Here is an 18,331-nt window from a genome sequence, read left to right on the forward strand (position 1 = left end):
TACACCCGGACAAAAACAAGGGCATAGACAGGCGTTAAATGAGGTTTAGGGGGCAGATTTTTTTTTTTACCAAAAAAACGTACCTTGCCTATTGTTGGGTACTTGTATAATGACGCGCGCAGACGGCGCACCTTAGGTTAGGTAGTTTCGTCCTCTCTGTTGCCTTTTACGGGCCTTTTTTTTTTTACAGAGGGAAGAGTCGCGCAGTTTATTAATGACTACGAAGGTCAAAAATATCGTTGCCGTTGCAGTCTTTTGCTGCCTATGTATTCCTAGTGCTTACCTTAAGTAGGTACTTGTGATGTGATATATACCTGCGTTGCCTTGCGTTGCCTTAGGTACTTATGAAATGTGTGCAAAATGAGGTACATAGTTGATTTACCTACCTACTTTAGGTCCCTACCTACGTAACTAGGGGAGTTTCAACGGCGTTTGCATGCCACGTGGCTAGGCTACATGCCACGTCGAGTTTCCCTTTTCTGTAAAGGGGCATACCCGGAGTTTATTTAGGCTTAGGTAAACCCCCCTCCAACAGACCGCCTTGTACCTAAGGTAAGGGGAATGGATGTCACGGGAAAAGAATAATTTCATGAGAAGGGACGAGATGCGGTAAGAATTCTATGCGAGTCACGTGTACAACAAAAACAACAGTGATATAGAGAAAAAAAAAAAACAGTTCACGTTATGCTAAGACAGCGCATAGGTAGCAGGTATTGGATCAAAATTTTCCATTGACAAAGCATCAAGACGCGAATATCTTAGGCATCAAAGCTAACTAATAGAAGTCGTAGTAGTTGGCTGGGATAAACCCCCCTCTCTCTTCTCTCCTCTCCCCCTTCCCACAATAACAAGCCTTACTCGCACAGAACCATCTCCGAAAAGGCAAGCAAATCCACCCGCAACGCCCGGCGATGTTTTAATGCTAATATGCTACAAGGCTTCTCATTTATAGGCCCCCTGCCCCCCCTGCTCTCCCCCCACTCCTCCTCTCGTTTGCTCCGTCTTTCCCATACCCGTTCTTGCCGAGATAGCTCGTTGTTTGTCATGCGGATTGGCCACCTAATATCGTAGCAGCCTCGTAGAGTAAAAAGAGTAAATGCAATGCGAAAATCATGCTTGGAAAGCAAATTTTATAATGACCTTTCTCGCCTCTCAGGTCTTCTCTAGAACACTCCGACCACGGCCAAAATCGGAGGTCTATAAATATAGACAAGATGGAGTATGATTAACCGTATCGACCATAAAATATCTGGTCTCCTGTAACGTCGATAGTTTTCTCGTGGGTATGATTCATTTAACTCCAGCCTCGCCTATCTAATATGTCGAACCGAAACGCCATACAATGCAGAAAAAAATAGAAAAGAATACGAGTGGCCAACCGGCTTTTGTGTATGCTATTACCATGCCTGATCAACCGGGTTAAGGGGCCATGCTCCAGAATTGTCTCTCTAGCTAGCTACCTTGGACGGTTCGCCACGAGAACTCCCGTTAGCGATGGCTGTACCAGAAGTCTTTGGCTTCTGAGCATCGCCGTTCTTCTCCGCCTCTTTAAGCTGCTGGTATAACGCTGCTAGTCGCGGTCCGGTCATTCCGCTGGACCCAGATTTGTCCTTCTCTTTATCTGGCTTCCCAGACGACTGTTTCTCGGAAGCCGGAATTCTCTTAGAAATAAACCGCCTATATAAGTAGTCAGTCAAATTAGCGTCCGTCAATAATTCAAGTGTCTGTGATTACATACCATAGCTTTGGTTTCAGTTCCTCTAGCTGGTCTAAAGATAATCCTGAGGTCTTATGAAGGCCCTCGATGAAATTGCCAATAGCAGTGATCTCAGATTTCAAAACCTTGGCTCTAGCCTTGGCCACAGGAATATTCGCTTTGGTGCATGACTCGACTTTCTCGACGTGCGTCCAAATGGGCTGCATGAGAGCTTCAATTACGGGAGCGTTTCTCTCGTCGTCTTCATCCTCGACGTGCTGCTGATTAATATCAGATCGCCGCAGCTCTTCCAATCGTCGGTGTTTATGCCGGCGATCATCTGCTTCACCGCTATGCTTGCGCTTTGACTCTGGTCTTGGCGTACCACCTTCTCCAATACTGCTACGGGAACGATGATGATCTCCCCGGGAATGAGAACGGTCATGGTCTCTATCCCGATGCGAAGACTTCTTTGAACTCTGAGGAGCAGGAGACGCCGATACAGAGCCACCCTTCTCCGGACGACGATGCCCATTGGATATAGAGTGCCCAGATTTCTTGTTATTACGATGGTGATTCTCAACGATCTTCTGAGCATTAACGTCGTCTGAATGAATCGAAGTGAGGACCGATAGTAGGTATTCTGCACGGCGAACTAGATGGACGGCTCCAGGCGCCTTAGCACCCTTACTGTCAGCATTTTCCCGCTCCTGTTTCTTCTCAATGCGATGTTCTTCTAGGAAAAATTTGTCTTGCATCCCCAGTTCTTTGTCGTCGCGAATCTGAGTCCAGGCGCCGAAGCCGTACCGGTCAATACCAACAAGGAGCATACCATCCTCCCTAGGACCCCATTCGCAGCTATAGTGTGCTGCCTTTGTGGCATCTGGGAGGCGGAACTGTCGGAAGTCGGGAAGATCATTGAGAACACGTCGTAAAAGTCGTAGCTGTGGAGGGCGGTCTAGTATGGTTTCGGCGTTGATTTTCTTGACCTCACCAAAATCAAACATGACAGCTTTTATATCCTTCTTAGTCAACTTCTTCTTCGTCTGCTGCTCTTGAGCACGAATTTCCTCGTTATTTTTCTCCACGGCATTGCGAGACATGTCGACGAGGTCTTGAAGCAACCCTCCTATGAAGTCACGGTCTCGGTCGCTTAAGCGAGCGTCACGCAATAACTCGTCGGGACGGTCTTCGATGAAACCATACCGCATAAACGCGCGGATCAAATTACGCGTCTCTTTCTCGTTAAGAGGACGTCGGGGATCAGAGAGCATGGCACGTTGTTCCTCCAAACGTTCCTGCTTCAGTTGCTCCCTTTCTCGCTTTTTCGCGATCCGTTCGGCTCGTTCGGAGTCACCATTGGGCCGCGAACTTTTGAGTGCAGCACGTCGAGGAGCACTGGCTTCCAATTCCTTTGCGAGATACTCCTCTTCCTTCTTCTTTTCCTCTTCAGCTTTAATTGCTGCAAGCTGATCTGCTGGGATGATTTGATCCCAGTCGAGAGTGAGGTCATCGACTTTGACATCTGTGTATTGCATGAAATTGTCCCAATCGATTCCACCAGTGCTGAGATTCATCTTGTCATCCACCTTAGTCTTAGTAACTTCAGCATTCTCCAGAATGGAATCAATATCAAGCTGTTCCAGTCTCTGTTGGTTGCCAGATTGCTCGAACATCTTCTGGGACCGCATCTTTAATACCCATTGAATATCATCTGCTGACTTCGCTTCGTCGATCTTGAGACCCTTTTGCTTGAACTCTTCTCTGAACGCTTTGCCGTCGTCAGTAACGCCAGCTTGGATTGCAAGATATTCAAGCAAAAGCTTGTTCCGAGCACGCTCAAGGACCTCCTCCTCGATGGTTTCCTTGGAGACAAGACGGTAAACAGTTACAGGTTTCTTCTGCCCGATACGATGAGCTCTTGCCATCGCTTGAAGGTCGGCCTGGGGATTCCAGTCTGAATCGAAGATAATAACGGTATCAGCAGTCATGAGGTTAATACCCAGACCACCTGCTCGCGTTGAGAGCAGGAAGCAAAAGTCTGAACTATCTTCGGCATTAAAATGGTTAATTGCCAAACGTCTTGGACCAGCGCCGATAGTGCCATCTAATCGCTGGAACTGGTATCCACGTAATCGAAGGTAGTCTCCGAGGATATCGAGGACTTTGACCATCTGACTAAAAATTAGGACACGGTGATTATCTTTTTTCAGTTTATTGAGAAGCTGATCCAGTAACATCATCTTCCCGCTGCTGGCAATCAGACCCTTGATTTGGTCTTCGCGACGTTCACTACCATTGAGAACTTTTTCTTCGGCACCGGGAAACATGTATGGATGGTTGCTGACTTTCTTCAACTCCATGACTATGTTCAACAAAGATGACTTCTGACCATTATTGCCCTCGTTAAGAGCAGCGTAATTCCTGGTAAGGATGTTCTTATAGTACTCGAGTTGAACGTCTGAAAGTTCTACACGGATGATCTTCTCAGTCTTGGGCGGAAGGTCTGACTCAACCGTCTCTTTGGTTCTTCGTAAGATGAAGGGTGCAATGGCGGCGTGTAGGTCCCGAAGTTTCGTTTGGGCATCCGCTGCAGCAAGAGTATCCAGGTCCTCGTCTATGTGAACTTTTCCAGGGTTTAAGAAGTCAAGAAGCGATGACAACTCGGCTAAGTTATTCTGGATAGGAGTACCGGTAATCAGGACCTTAGCAGGGGCACCGAAACTCATCAGTTCTGAATATAGCTTGGATTCCTTGTTCTTCAGACGATGAGCCTCGTCAACAGCCAGAGCTTGCCATTTTATACTTCTCAGGAAGTCGGCATCCATCAGGATATATTCGTACGAGGTCACAAGAACATTGAACTTGTGCTTCTTCGGGTTGCCGTTGAACATGAGTTCATGCTCTCGTATCGTATTTCGCGCCTCTGCATTACCCAGGTAAACAACATAGTTGAGGTCAGGGGACCACAGGTTGAAGGTATCACACCAAGCGGGTATAACACTCAGAGGCGCGACAACTAGAAAGGGGCCTTCTTGTTTGCGTTCGTTTCGGAGCCAGCTTAGAAATGACACGGTTTGGACAGTCTTGCCGAGGCCCATCTCATCAGCAAGAATGACATTATTCGCTCGACACCAATTGAGACACAAGAAGTTCAGTCCAGTAAGCTGAAATCCTCGTAATTCGCCACCTTGTATGTAGCTGGGTTGTTTCTCAAGTTTTTGAAACTTGCTTCTCGTGGCCGGATTCGACTCGTATCGATCAGATGTCCACGACCGTGACTGTCGGTCGAGGAATTGATCAATTTTGTCTTGAGCCATTTCAGCAATTGTTGATGCTTGCTCCCATGTGCAATGCTCATACGTAAGACCCTTCCACTTGACGAAATATTCTCGTCCTTCGTCGCCACTTCGCTGGGTAACAACGCGTTCTACTTTTGTATAGTCTTCCAAGGCGTCTTGTTCGCGTTCTTTGTCGAGCATGTATTGCTCTCGGGTTTCAGGTGGAAGATCTTCGCCGGCAAACTTGAGCTCTATCTCGTATTCGATAGTCCTCTTGTAATAGTTTTCAAGTTTGCGGAAGCCGCGGTACCCACGAAGAGTCTCTAGAGTGTCCCAAGTATTATGGAGGTAAGATTTACCTTGCCATTTGATGTTGTACTCGAAATCGTCTCTAGTCGCGTCTGGGGTCAATTCACCACCATCGATCATGCGATGGCCTACGACTTTCTCAATATACATGGTATCTTCAGCAAGCTCCTCGCCAGCCCAGTAATTGGGAGTCAGCTCGGACTCATCCTCATCGTCAATATCACTTTCATGGTATGTCTGGACTTGTTGCACAGCTCGTCTGTTAGACCATCGCTTCTCAGCATACAATAAGGACTGCGGTTGGGCTTGTTGACGGCGAGCTTTCTTGATGAATGTGCGAGCACGAGCTCCACCGTAAGTATCGGAATCCGAATCATCGGCAGGTGTTTGTCTGGCAGGTGTGCCACGTTTCGAGGCTGAAGCAACTGTTGGTCAGCTTATGAAGAGAGCCATATACGCTGAACAAGGAACTCACATTGTCGCGAGACCTGCTCTACACGGAGCTTCTTCGTTCGACGGTTCGTAGGAACAACATCAGATTCAGAGTCATCCTCTTCATCGGATTCAATCTACAGAGAAATATATTAGTATCAAATTTAGTTTAAATAGGCGTTAGCAGCAAGCGTGTAACTTACAATCTTAGGTTGCTTCGTAGGGCGGGACTAATAGAGATGGATTAGCAGGTGTCAAGAATAATGAATGATATTAGCCAGATTTGCATACACTTCGCCTTAAGCCATACAATTCAGGATTCTCCCGTATATACTCATCTTCGTCGCCTCCGGCTTTTCTCTTAGGAGCACGGCGAGAGCTATTCGAAGTCGATGTTTCATCTTGGGGAGCGTCACTTTGGGAAGGAGCGGGGCTATCCTCCATGTCAAAGTCTGCATCATCTGAGGCATTATTGTCTTCATTATTATCGCTCGACTCGGCACCACCTTGGGAGTCTAGATCTTGTTCGACATTTTGAGGTGATTGATGATTGGTGGGGGATGAAGAGGAAGAGGATTCTCGCAGGGCGGTATTATCGTTTACTTCCGACAGGTCGCTCTCGCTAGCACGGTCATCTAGGGCGATTCTTTCATTCCCTCCCGTCTGTGGCGACGTATAGCCGTTGACGGGACTGGGCTCTGGTGAGCTCGACATATTGGGATTGAGGAACGCCTGTCTGCTACATGACAGCAAGGTTAGCAAGTATCTACAGAGGAAATGCTACGCATACAGGGTTGGCGGATAGCGCTGAGATCAGCGATCATTATAATGAAACAAATAGCAACTAGACATGAGAAATGAGCCTGACAATGGATCTGGCGCATATCAAGCGATGCCCGGATGAAGACAAGGCTGATGGGTGATGGAAAAGGAATTGCGGTCTACCGGTGTTGACACAACGTGTGAGGAAGGCTCAACGCGTCGGACAAGCCGAGAACGACGGATTCCATCCCGATATTAGCGTGCAACAAGCTCGGATACAAGTGAAGAAAGGGATAGTGAGGTCGCGTGGACATGTCTTCGAGATGGATTCGATGTCAAGTAACGCGGTAGAGCAACAAGCTCCAGCCTTGTCCCAAGCAACAGTACAAGTAAGGGGGTATAATTAAAATACTTACGAATCATCAACTTGAGTATCCCAGACAGGAAAAGAAGTTATAGGATATGGGGTCTATGAAGGTTGATGATGTACGGGCGCGGCCCCGTATGGTGCGTGTTGTGGGCAATAGTGGTGAGAAACTGGCGGAAAATCGACCTGGAAGAATTGGTGGTCGGGGAACATTGAAAGTGGACGGGGACGGACGGTGGGAGGTACCTACCTTGTCCAGCTTTTTGAAGACGCTAGTAGGAGAACGGATTAGTTTTTTTTCTTTTGCACAGCCACAAGCCACACACTGACATGACTAAAAAAGAATGGATACTTGAGCCGTACGTATGTACCTCCTTACGTGTAAGTTGCCAACCAGAATAATAACTTTTTTTTTTTATTCATTTATTACAGTGAAGCAGCCCTCAGGATCACCACCGGTATGGTATAGCTAAGACCGTGCCGATGACTATAGAAACTGTACTTCCTAACGACGATACATTAAATACCTACTTTAAACAGCATTTATTTATCTGCGCCATTAACTTCCGATACTGTGTCGAGTAACAAACGGTATTAGGTATCACGTGAGACAGCTCATACCTAACACTAATTCACCTACCTTAGGTACCTACCTCTTACCTAAGGTATACTTGAGACTGTCGTCTTTTAAAATACTCAACGTGGCTACTATTAGCGTTTGAGGTGAGGGCGGAAAGAGCATCCCAATAACTTTGCCAGTCGTAGTTGGTTTTGATTGGCCGATAAGAAATTCATTAGTCAGAGCAACGCTGACACGCTATGCTACATTTTATTAGATGTTGTGACATGAGGTCACGCATTAAAAATATGGAGTGAATAAATAGCATGTTTAGGGGTATCATAATTACTTAACCTAAAAGAACAGATCAAAATCAAACCTAATGACTTCTCAAAATTACTTTAGTTCCGCCACCAGGTCAGGTAGGTAATATGTACTTAGGTACCTGTGCTGGGAGTTGGTAGTACCTTTCAGACGCCACAGGTAGAGAGAGGCAGATTCAAGGGGATAAGTATTCAAACTTCAACATCTCAACTCATCATGTTTAGTAGTATAAACGTTAGGTACGTTATTAATTACAACAGTCGCATAACCCACAGCCTGGATCAGAAATATGATGATCGTTCTTCATAGTTGTCACGGAGTCTTTACGGGCCTTAAAACCATGATAATATAACAATATTGTGTTTATATAGGTTGCAACGACTAGAGTCATGGCATGGGTGAATCGAAAGTATCTTCTTCTTTCTAACGTGTACAAGGTACCTAAGTCTAACTAGCAGTCACCTGTAACTTCGCTTCCACAAACTCAGCCAATACCACCAGCGACGTCTGAGCGCTCATGATATCAAGGAACGGAACATCAACCTTAAACACGGACCAGAACCAAGAGCGAAACTCAGACGCGATCATGCTGTCGACACCAAAGTCCGGCAATGCTCTGCCCTCGCCGATCTGATCGGCCGGCATCAGGATAAGGTTAGAGAAGCGCTTCTTGACCAAACGTAAGATCGCCTCGCGCATCGTGTCCGCGTCGGCTTCCGGTGCAAAAGCAGCCGATATGCCAGCAGGCACGTCTTTGAACCAAGCCGCCGTCACCGCAGTAGCAGCCGCCGCCGCATGTCCACCGCCCTGCTGAGGCGTCGCCGCGGCTTCCTTCTCAGCCAGCAGAGACGCCAGCAGCACGGAAGCGCGTGCTTCGACCAACACCCCGTGGCTCGTCACGTCGAAGCCCCGAGCGCTCAGCTCGCGGATCGCCGCCGGTTCCAGCCCCGTCAGGAGATGCGACTCCTCGGGGCTGCAGGCTGCCTCGCTGGCCAGTGCCAAATCCACCACTTGCAGGAACTCCTCCTCGTTGAGCGGCTGGATCCCCTTCCGCAGCAGCAGGGCCTCGATCTCGGGGTTCTCGTGCAGATAGCCTACCTCGGAGATCATGCCCAGGCCGACCGAGACGCAGGCCTGGCCGCGCGACCGGCGCCAGCGCGCGAACGCGTCGAGGAACCCGTTCGCCGAGCAGTAGTTGCTCTCAGTGGCCGTGCCCACGGTCCCCGAGACCGACGACGTGAGCAGGAAGAAGTCGGGCTCGTTCCGCGGGTCGTTGTCGACGTGCGCTTGCAGCGCGTTGTGCAAATTCCAGGTCCCCTGCCACTTGGGATCGATACCCGTGTGCCAGGCTTCGTTCGGCATGCGCGTGAAGAGGGCTTCGTGGAGACCCATGGCGGCCTGGATAACGCCGCCGACGCGTCGGCCCGTAGCCATGCACGCCGAAACCGCAACATTTACATCGGCGGCTTTGGAAACGTCGCCGCGGACTATTCCGACGGTTGCCCCGGCCTCTTCAAGCCGGGACACGAGCTGTCTTGCGCTGGGCTTATCGGCGCCGGAACGGCCTAGGAAGATAAAGTGGCGGGCCCCTCGTGCCATCATCCACCTACTTAGGCTACGACCTAAACCGCCAAGACATCCCACGAGAAGGTAGACTTTCTCGGCGTCAAACACGCTGAAGTATGTAGCCGGCGCGACCTATAGTAAATACAACGTTGTTAGTCTTTGCAATATTGCCTCGTGGGACTCGCTGTTTGCAGGGAAGGGGGGGCGGAGTTGATTTTGGCTTACTGGAACACGGGCCCTCGGGTCCTCGAAAGAAATAACAACCTTGCCGACGCGATCCTTGCTCGAGAAGTACTGATACGCCTGCGTGACCTGACTAACATTAAAAACCCTCGTGGGCAACGGCCGGATCTCCCCCGCGCGATAGAGCTGGAGCGTCTCGACCATGAGCCTGTCCCAGGCGGCGCGGTGGAACGGGTCCCGGGCGTAGAACAGCTCGGACAGGTCGAAGGCTGTGAACGTCGCGTTCCGCAGGAACACGCGCATGTCGAGCTTCCCGGCGTCGACGAGCTCCCGCTTGCCGATCTCCACGAACCGCCCGAACTCCCCGAGACACCGCCAGCTCTCGTGCATCAGGTCCCCCACTAGCGAATTGATCACGACGTCCACGCCCCGCCCGCCTGTAGCTTGCATCACGGCCTGGACGAAGGAGGGGTCGCGCGAGCTGAAGATATGAGCGGGCGGGATGCCCATCTCGTTTATCAGGTAGTCGCGCTTGGTCTGCGAGCCGGCGGTGGTGTAGACTACGGCGCCTATTCGCTGGGCTAGGGTGATAGCGGCGATACCTAAGCCGCCTGAGCCGGCGTGAATCAGCACGGATTCTCCGGGGCGTAGATGCGCGCGTTCGTTGATGGCGTAGAGCGCGGTGCCGTAGACGAGCAGCAATGTCGGCACCACGGTGAACTCTTCGCTATCTAGCATTTTGTGTACCGACCCGGCTGGTACTCGCACCGATGTGCCGAGATGATGCGGCGCGTAGGCGACGACGCGGTCACCCGCTTTTACGTGATGAACGTTGTCGCCGATAGCGGTTACCATGCCGGAGAAGTCGAACGCCGTCGTCTTGTCACGCGTGTCTACGCGTCCGCTCATAGCATACACGTCTTTAGCGTTCAGGCTCACTGCCTTGACCTCGATATCGACGTAGCCCGGTGGTGGCATTTCACCCTGTCCCGGTTCCGACATCTGCTGGAAGTACAGCGTATCCATCATCCCGATCCGGTCTATGGACAGTCGCGCGGGCTTCGCCTCCGCAAGCGTCTGCAGCTGCTTCTCTTTCTGGTGTCCCAGTCGACGCCGGAAAAAGGAATTGACCCGGAAGTCAGGCCCGTATCTGCTGATGTGCAGAAGGCCGTCTTTTTCGACGAACTCGCAGTCGTCCTTGTCGTGCTTCGCCACCAGGGCTTTCAGCGCGTTCTCGCAGGCCGTGGTGAAGTCCAGCTGCTGCAGGGGTCCGACGTCGAGGACCGAGTACCGCAACGTCGGCTGTTCTAGCATCAGCGCGCGCGAGAGCCCGCTGGAAAGAGTTAGGTTGGGGTCCAGTGCGCTGCCTAGCATGCCTGCGCCTGTGAACCAGAGCAGGTCGGTCGCGGTATTTGTCATGACGCGCAGGCGGTTCATGTTGTCTGAGCTCATCGTCGCGAGGAACTCCCCCTCGATTTCTAGTAGAGATATGCATATGTCCGTCTCAGCGATCTGTACGCTGTCAATCTGATGGAGCCCGATGATGTTGATCTGCGATACGCCTGCCTTCTGTTGTAGGTATGTCCCTAAGGTCTTCGCAAATTCTGTCACGGCAGAGGTTGAGTTCTCGGCGCGCTGCTCAATAGTTAGTTGCTGTACGGATATGACACGCAAGTTACGCCACGGAGAAGGTAAGATCAGGTATGCACTTACCACTATGAAAGCGTTTCGGCCCCTAAGTATTGTCGTCTGCGGCTGCCGCATCGCTAAGAGGACTTGCTTTCCGACATCAAATACGTCGAAGCCGGCGGATCTCAACTCTGTTATCGCGACATCTGATCTTCGCGTAATGATGATGCCATGATCGGAGACCAAGTAAGTGATCAGTTCAGCTGCTTGGTCCCAGATTCGTTTCGAGGTAGCATGCTATATGAAACTTGTGTCAGTTACGAGTATTTCTGGAAACAATAATTGCCTTATATATGGCTGGGCTGTCACTTACCCTGGGGGTCAGGATGACATCGTATACGTCTTCGTCACTTTCACCTTCAACGAAAATGTCACCACTTTCGGTCAGACTACCAGATTGCCAGGACCGACAACGCGAGAAAGCCGTCTCTTTGTCTAATATGGACTGCCATTGCTTAGCTTTATATCCGAGCGTGTCACCGCCGAGCTCCAATACGCGAATACGCGGGTTCTTGTGTCCGGCCAGATCTAAGAGCGCGGCGATAGCAGCCATGCTCTCGTCGTCTCGCATGTCGTCCTGCTGCTGGTCCACGAAGGACGCCACGTAGTTTCTCAACCGCGCTTCGGCTTCCGGTCGCAGGCGCAGCACATCGGGCTTCCAATGGATCCTCAGAGTGGGCTGCCGTTGGGCGTACAAGTCGGTAACAGGGCTATTGTTGCTGTTGCTCTCGGACTGCCCAGACATATTGCCGTTGTAAAGTGAAATACGCCCGCCTCGGAAGTCGACTACGGGAATGCCGCGCGAGTCTCGCAACGTGCCGTCGATCCTCCTACTAGAGAGACCCGTCTCTTCGGAGCGAGCATGGACCTCGCCATCGGCATCTGGTGTGAGAGCCTCTTCTGAGGGTTGGATTCTGCACTCTGCGATGAAGACGGGAAGCCAGGTTTTCAATGCTGGCATGTATCCGGCCGTTGTGCTGAGGATAGCCGCTTGGAGGGCTGCGTCTATGGTTATAGGGTGCACTGGATAGTATGTACCGCCTGTTTTAGCAATTGGGGGTTCCAATAGCGTGGTTCCGATGGCCTCGCGCCGGCTTCGCCCACCATCAGTTCGTAGGCTAGTTAAAGACTGGAAGTGAGGACCGAAGCATAGCCCTTCTTGATGCCATTTGGTGTACCATCTAGTGGTGGACCAAGTATCAAAGCTGTCAGTGTTTTGCAACGTAACAGCATCGTCCCGTACGCCCGCCTCCACTTCTCGGCGTGGTTGGGTCAGGCGGATACTTCCCGTACAGTGAACTGTGGTGCGACCAGCCAACCAGGACGAAACGGAAAAGTCGTGCCAGTCAACAGAGCTATTGACGTTGGATATCTTGCGTGGGGTCATAGTTGTGTGTATTTCCAAGTCTTTGGCTGTGGAATATACATCTCTCTCCTCGTCAGGCACGTGAAGGGCAGCGCTGATGTTGAGGTTGCGGAACTCAAAGGCAAGCTGATTAGCCTGCTTCCCCTTGGCTCCTGTAATCTGCGACACGGCTTCGACGGCTATGGCCATATACCCCGTGGCAGGGAAGACGATCTGGTCTTCTACCTTGTGGTCCCGAAGCCAGGGTGTTTCGCTCAAGCGTAGCAAGTTCCGCCACGTGAAGTCGATCCCGTTGCCCGTGAGTGCCAAAGTGCCGAGAAGTTCGTGGCGCAAGTGCTTCCGGTTCCTCATCTCGAAACTGGCCCGGGGCTCACTCCAAAGTAAACCCCCTGAGTAGTCCCATGGATATGGTGCGAGATCGTGAAGTATCTTCAAGCCAGATTCAGGAAGTCCATTGATTATATCCCAATTTAGCGTGTGGTGGCCGTGGGTAAAAAGAGTACCAGCAAGCGTCTTTATGCAAGAATCTGCATCTTGTTGTCTCACTAGTGTTGGCGAGTAGGGGAGTGACTTTTCGTTTAACTTAAGTGATGTCCGTATCTGCTTGATGGGCCCCTTAAGTGCCGCGTGTGGGCCTATTTCGACTAGATGAATAGTATTGCCTGCTCCCGCGACTAAGTTCGACAGTGCAGCGCTGAACTGGACTGGTTGCTCTAAGTTTTGTCTCCAGTAAGCTGGCATGTTGGTTTGGCTATCTATGCCATCGAGACTGTTTGGGTCATGGCCAACGGACGAGTACATTTTGACCTCGTATTCTGAGGGTTCTGTGCTAGTATTGCTGTCGCTTACTCTGCTCCCGAAGTATGGCGTAAGAAGCTTTTCGTATAGTCCACCTATCTCCTCCATCATATGGGAGTGATAAGCGCGTCCACCGGTTTCAAGCTTCCGGGCGAACTTATTCTCGGTTTGGAGGTCATGACTGAGGGCATCGATGCCTCCTGGAGAGCCGCTTAGTGTTACGCTTCCTGGTGAGTTAACACAAGCCACGCGAACCTTTGCCTCAAGGCTTTTGTTCTTGATAAGGAGTTTGGCCTCATCGGGACTTAAGCCGACAGCCATCATAGCTCCTCTAGATCGCAACGTGCCTACAGCATATCCACGGAAGTACGCTACTAGGATAGCTTGTGAGAAAGTGAGAAGGCCAGCAGCGTAAGCTGCCGCAATCTCGCCCGAGGAGTGGCCAACCACAGACTTTGACTGGATTCCCCAAGTACGTAGCAGGTCGACTAGCCCAATTTGAACCGCAGTACAAATAGGCTGGCTGCGGGTGACTTCGTTAATGCGGCTATTTGCAGCGTCTAACAACGTCTGTTCGAGTGTCCAGTCAGGTGCATATGGAGACGGGAGGGCCTGAAGTACACCGTCGAGGCGACGGATCGTGTCGCGGAAATGTTGATTCTCGAATAGCAACTCTTTAGCCATGCCGGCGTATTGTGCTCCTTGACCTGTGAATACGAAGCCGAGAGGCAGAGGATTAAATTCTCCTTTCAGAGAAGCTTCGTCTGCCGTTAAATTAACAAACTTTCCACCAGACTTTTCCTGTTTGACCAGTAGGAAACTTCTGTGTCGTAAGTGATCCCGACCCTTAGTGAGGGTATGTGCCAAATCGAGTATTGCCCCCTCGTCGCGCAATTGCGTTATAGTTTGGGAGATTTGCTGGATAACTGCATCTAGCGAGCTGGATGAGGCGCCTGATACGGGGAGTACCGTAAGCCTTTGGCTATCTCGCACATCCATGTCACTCCTCGAATAACTGTATTTCTCTAGGTAATCTTGACCTAGATAGCTCTCGGCAGCCTCAAGAATAACATGGGCATTAGCACCACCGTAACCGAAAGAGTTTATGCTAGCACGGCGGAGTGCCCGGGGCCACTCTGCTACCTCCCTAGCTACTTTCAAGTTACGTTCTGCTAGAATCACTGCGTATTGAAGTCTTGATGTTAGTGTGATATCTATGGACCATGATGCGGATATTGAAATAAGAAGTAAGGGGCTGAACTTTACATTTGGGATTTAACTTGACGACCCCTCTTGACGGGGGTATTTGGCCGTTTTCAAAAGACTGGACAATTTTAAGGATGGAGGTGAGGCCACTGGCACCTTCACTATGGCCGACGTTTGTTTTAACCTATTGCTCACATCGTTTACATCAGTTTCTGGTTATTCCAATAGACTGGGAATAAGAATCGTAAGAGTCCTGGAGTACTTACCGAACCTATGAGAAGTGGAGGCCCTTCGCGTGGGGAGAAGCATCTTCCGATTGCATCTACCTCTATAGGATCTCCAACTGGCGTCCCGGTACCATGACATTCCACGTAGTCAGTGCCGGTGAAGTCTATGCCGGCATTTTGATACGCCTTGCGTATGACTACTTCTTGTAGCCTACCACTCGGTAGCGATATTCCGGGCGTTTTGCCGCTTCTGTATTGATGTTAGATGAGGCCCTTTGTCATCTGATTTTCTCCTTCGTACCCCTTTTCTTCGTCCCCACTCATTCTTGGCGAGTTTAGGGGTCGAAATAAAAAAGATCAATTCTTGTGAGGTGTAGACGTAAAAGTTACTCACGCGTTCACGGCACTTCCTCGAATAATTGCCCTGATTGGATTCCCGTCTCTAAGCGCAGCTGATAAACGCTTGACGTAGATAGCGTTGACACCTTCGGCACGACCGTACCCATCAGCAGAGGCGTCAAAGGTGTGGCAGGTCCCCGTAGGCGAGAGCACGCCGCTTTTCGCTGCAGCAATGTGCAGCTCAGGAGACATGATCAAGTTGGAGCTAGCCACGATGACGCTTTCGCAATCATTTGTGCTCATAGCGTTGAGGGCTTGGTGGAGGGCGTAGAGAGATGATGAACATGCGGTGTCAATGGTGAAACTAGAATAGATTTCCGTTATTAGTACGCAACCAATTCGATGCTAAGTTCTGATGGTGCGGTCTACGAGTTATATTCCAGAACGGTAGGCGGTTGCATATTAAAGGATAGGAGTTTGGAAAGCTAAAGTGTATGATAAGGAGGGCATACCTTGGACCATGGAGGTTGAAAACATGGCTAATTCGATTTGACATTATAGTAGCTCCCGATCCAGTTGCGATGTATCTATGCAAATAGTCTGGATCGCGAGTCTGAATGGGCTGGTAGTCGACGGAGAAGTTGGCGACGTAGACGCCAGTGTCAGAGCCCGCCACGCTCTCCATCGATATCCCCGCGCTCATCAGACATTCGTAAACGACTTCAAGCAACTTTCGTTGCTGGGGATCCATATATGTGGCTTCCATGTTGTTAATACCAAAGAAGGCGTTGTCGAACTGACGTATGTCCTCATTGATAAAATAACCGCCGGGCACGTTGGTAGCACCGCTGCGGTTCCCCTGAGGGTGGTAAAAGCCATCGATGTTATACCGCTCAGGTGGCACAGGCCCCTGTGCAGACTTTTGCTTAACTAGAAAGTCCCAGAGACTAGAAGGGGAGCGAATATCTCCTGGCAGGCGACATGCTGTATCTTAATTAGATGACATCCGAGAAGTATAGAGGTTGTCTTTGGATAGATGAAAGTAGGAACCTACCTGTTCCAACGATGCATGGCGGGTCATTGTTAGAGGAGGCTGAATTAGAAAGACTACTTGCACTCCCATCTTCCAGGTTCATAACAACCACGCTGGAACTGTCGTCGGTAGATGCAGCGGACGACTCCACGATGACAACATCAGAGGTACGCATGGTTGCTGATAGGTATATCTCAAAAATTACAAAATATGAGCAAGGGAAATTGTTGGATGTTCTAAGTTTGTCTATAACCGAAACTGCGGCGACGAATAGTGAATGTCAGGTTCAAGGGGCAAGTGGTAAGGGATTATCGCTTCCACGTTGTATAGATAAACGATTCATTTATGTCGACTGGTGCCGTGAACTGGATACTATCCTTGAAGATGGGAGCTACTAGGACTATATATCTGAAATCTCTTCATAGATTAATAGGGTACCTCTTAATATACCCAAATCGCTTCGGACCCTTTGTTTTCTGTGAACCTATATTGTCCTGTTGTGACCTATCTCATACTCAGAACAGACAGAAATGATAGGACTGGCATATGGATTTGGATAATCCCTCAACACACCTTTACGTCCCTACTGCTACAACTCGACGCGAGTTACATGATAACATGACACCGACATATGCGTCAAAAGTAATAGGGGTGGCGCTCTTGTAAAATGCCGTAAGCCATATGATTTTGCATCTTAAACATGATTGGATAGCTCTGAACATAAATCACCGCGTTCTTCTGCGCTACGAGCAAAGATAATCTTCTTCCACATACTATTTCGTGAATAGAACCTGAGCCTTGAAACAATGGACATCTCTGGACGCGCGTTGGTAGTTGGCGGAGGCAAGTAGAATGCCCACTTGCTGCCCATATTCTTACATGCATTTATTTGTTTCTTTCTACTCATACGGACTATAGTAGTTGCTAATGCATATTCTAACAGGGAGCGGCATTGGTAGGGCTTGTGCTCTCCTATTTGCTAAAGAAGGCGCTGCCGGAGTCATGGTAGCCGATCTTGCCGTCGACGCGGCGAATGATGTGGTAGCCGAATGCAAAGCTGTGGCTACAAACAGCCAGTTCCAGGCGGAGGCGATCCAAGTCGATATTACTCAAGAGGATTCAGTTAGGAGGCTTATGGGTCGAATGATCGATGTCTTCAAACGCATGGACTATTGCGTGAATTGTGCCGGTGTAAGTTTCTTACCATGCATCAGTACCTCCTATCTAGGTGTCACGAAGTGAACTACGAGGTGTCTATGGAGATAGCGAAGCTGTCTCGTGAGAAACTCTAGCCTGGTTCAGGAAGCCTAACGCTACACAGACTGATAGTATCAGGGCCCTAGATGCCTCGTCAAGGACTCTGATACCATTTCTACTTGGCGTACCTATAGTTCGAGCTACCTATAGGTACTCATCAATACATTGGAATAGTATCACTTTGCTAACTCTTTTACGGCTTAGATCGGCGTCCAAAAGGCGGTAGATATCGCAGGAATGTCTCTAGCCGAGTTCCAGAGGTTCCTCGACGTTAACACGGTGGGGATGTTTCTGGTAACACGCGAAGCATCCATAACGATGCGGGCCCAAGAGCCTCAAGCTGTGTCACAGTCTTCTCCCGGCCGTGGAACTACACGTGGGGCTATCGTCAATCTAGGTTCAGGATCTTCTATGATTGCCACCCCAGGCGTTCTTCCCTATACTGCATCTAAGCATGCGGCGCTCGGGTTGAGTAAAAACAGCGGTGAGTTAAGTGTGATACTTATTACCCCTGGACTATATACCTCCTACATGCCGTGCTAACATGCATCGTTGCCTAGCTCTCGATAACGCGTCTCACGGTATCAGGGTCAACTGTGTCTGTCCTTCGTGGACAGATACCCCGATGGTGCGGGAAGCTATGAGTGGCGTGGAGGGCCTCTCTAAGTTCATTGAGACTGCGGTGCCAATTGGTCGGATTGCAATGCCCGAGGAAGTCGCTGATGCAGTGATATTTTTGTGTAGTCCAAGATCCAGCTATGTTACTGGTTGCGGATTTCTCGTAGATGGCGGGACGACTCTAACAGCATTGAGATAGGCGTATCATATCAGGGATACATGCACATGCATCGAATGCTAATACCTATGCCAAGACAGGTGATCGTTCAGGATCTATGCATTCTGGATCCCTCTACATCCACATGCTTATATTATTCTA

The 18,331-nt window shown here is 49.9% G+C and overlaps 3 protein-coding genes across 3 annotated transcripts; 1 reads left to right on the forward strand and 2 right to left on the reverse strand.

The window, feature by feature from the left end:
• Positions 1 to 966: 966 nt before the first annotated feature.
• F4812DRAFT_417315 (P-loop containing nucleoside triphosphate hydrolase protein) lies at positions 967 to 7,058 on the reverse strand (the record flags this gene model as incomplete). The annotated part of the gene is made up of 6 exons (XM_047933159.1): positions 6,897 to 7,058; positions 6,010 to 6,457; positions 5,922 to 5,948; positions 5,762 to 5,855; positions 1,739 to 5,702; positions 967 to 1,677 (listed from the first exon to the last, which is right to left on the reverse strand). Coding segments are annotated over exons 2-6 (4,733 nt in total), but the record flags the coding sequence as incomplete, so codon positions are not given.
• A 1,119-nt stretch (positions 7,059 to 8,177) lies between these two features.
• Positions 8,178 to 16,240, reverse strand: F4812DRAFT_449921 (polyketide synthase; the record flags this gene model as incomplete). The annotated part of the gene is made up of 9 exons (XM_047936032.1): positions 8,178 to 9,428; positions 9,522 to 11,114; positions 11,193 to 11,405; positions 11,482 to 14,513; positions 14,599 to 14,722; positions 14,805 to 15,015; positions 15,160 to 15,468; positions 15,617 to 16,088; positions 16,159 to 16,240. The coding sequence occupies 9 exons, from the start codon at positions 16,238 to 16,240 to the stop codon at positions 8,178 to 8,180; spliced, it is 7,287 nt and encodes a 2,428-aa protein (XP_047792695.1).
• Positions 16,241 to 17,064: 824 nt separating this feature from the next.
• F4812DRAFT_456389 (NAD(P)-binding protein) lies at positions 17,065 to 18,211 on the forward strand (the record flags this gene model as incomplete). The annotated part of the gene is made up of 3 exons (XM_047936979.1): positions 17,065 to 17,328; positions 17,599 to 17,878; positions 17,955 to 18,211. 3 exons carry the CDS (start codon positions 17,065 to 17,067, stop codon positions 18,209 to 18,211), a joined length of 801 nt encoding a protein of 266 aa, XP_047792696.1.
• Positions 18,212 to 18,331: the final 120 nt, after the last annotated feature.

This window comes from Daldinia caldariorum (assembly GCF_022478825.1).
Source record: "Daldinia caldariorum strain CBS 122874 unplaced genomic scaffold F4812scaffold_3, whole genome shotgun sequence".
In the NCBI taxonomy this organism is placed as follows: domain Eukaryota; kingdom Fungi; phylum Ascomycota; class Sordariomycetes; order Xylariales; family Hypoxylaceae; genus Daldinia; species Daldinia caldariorum.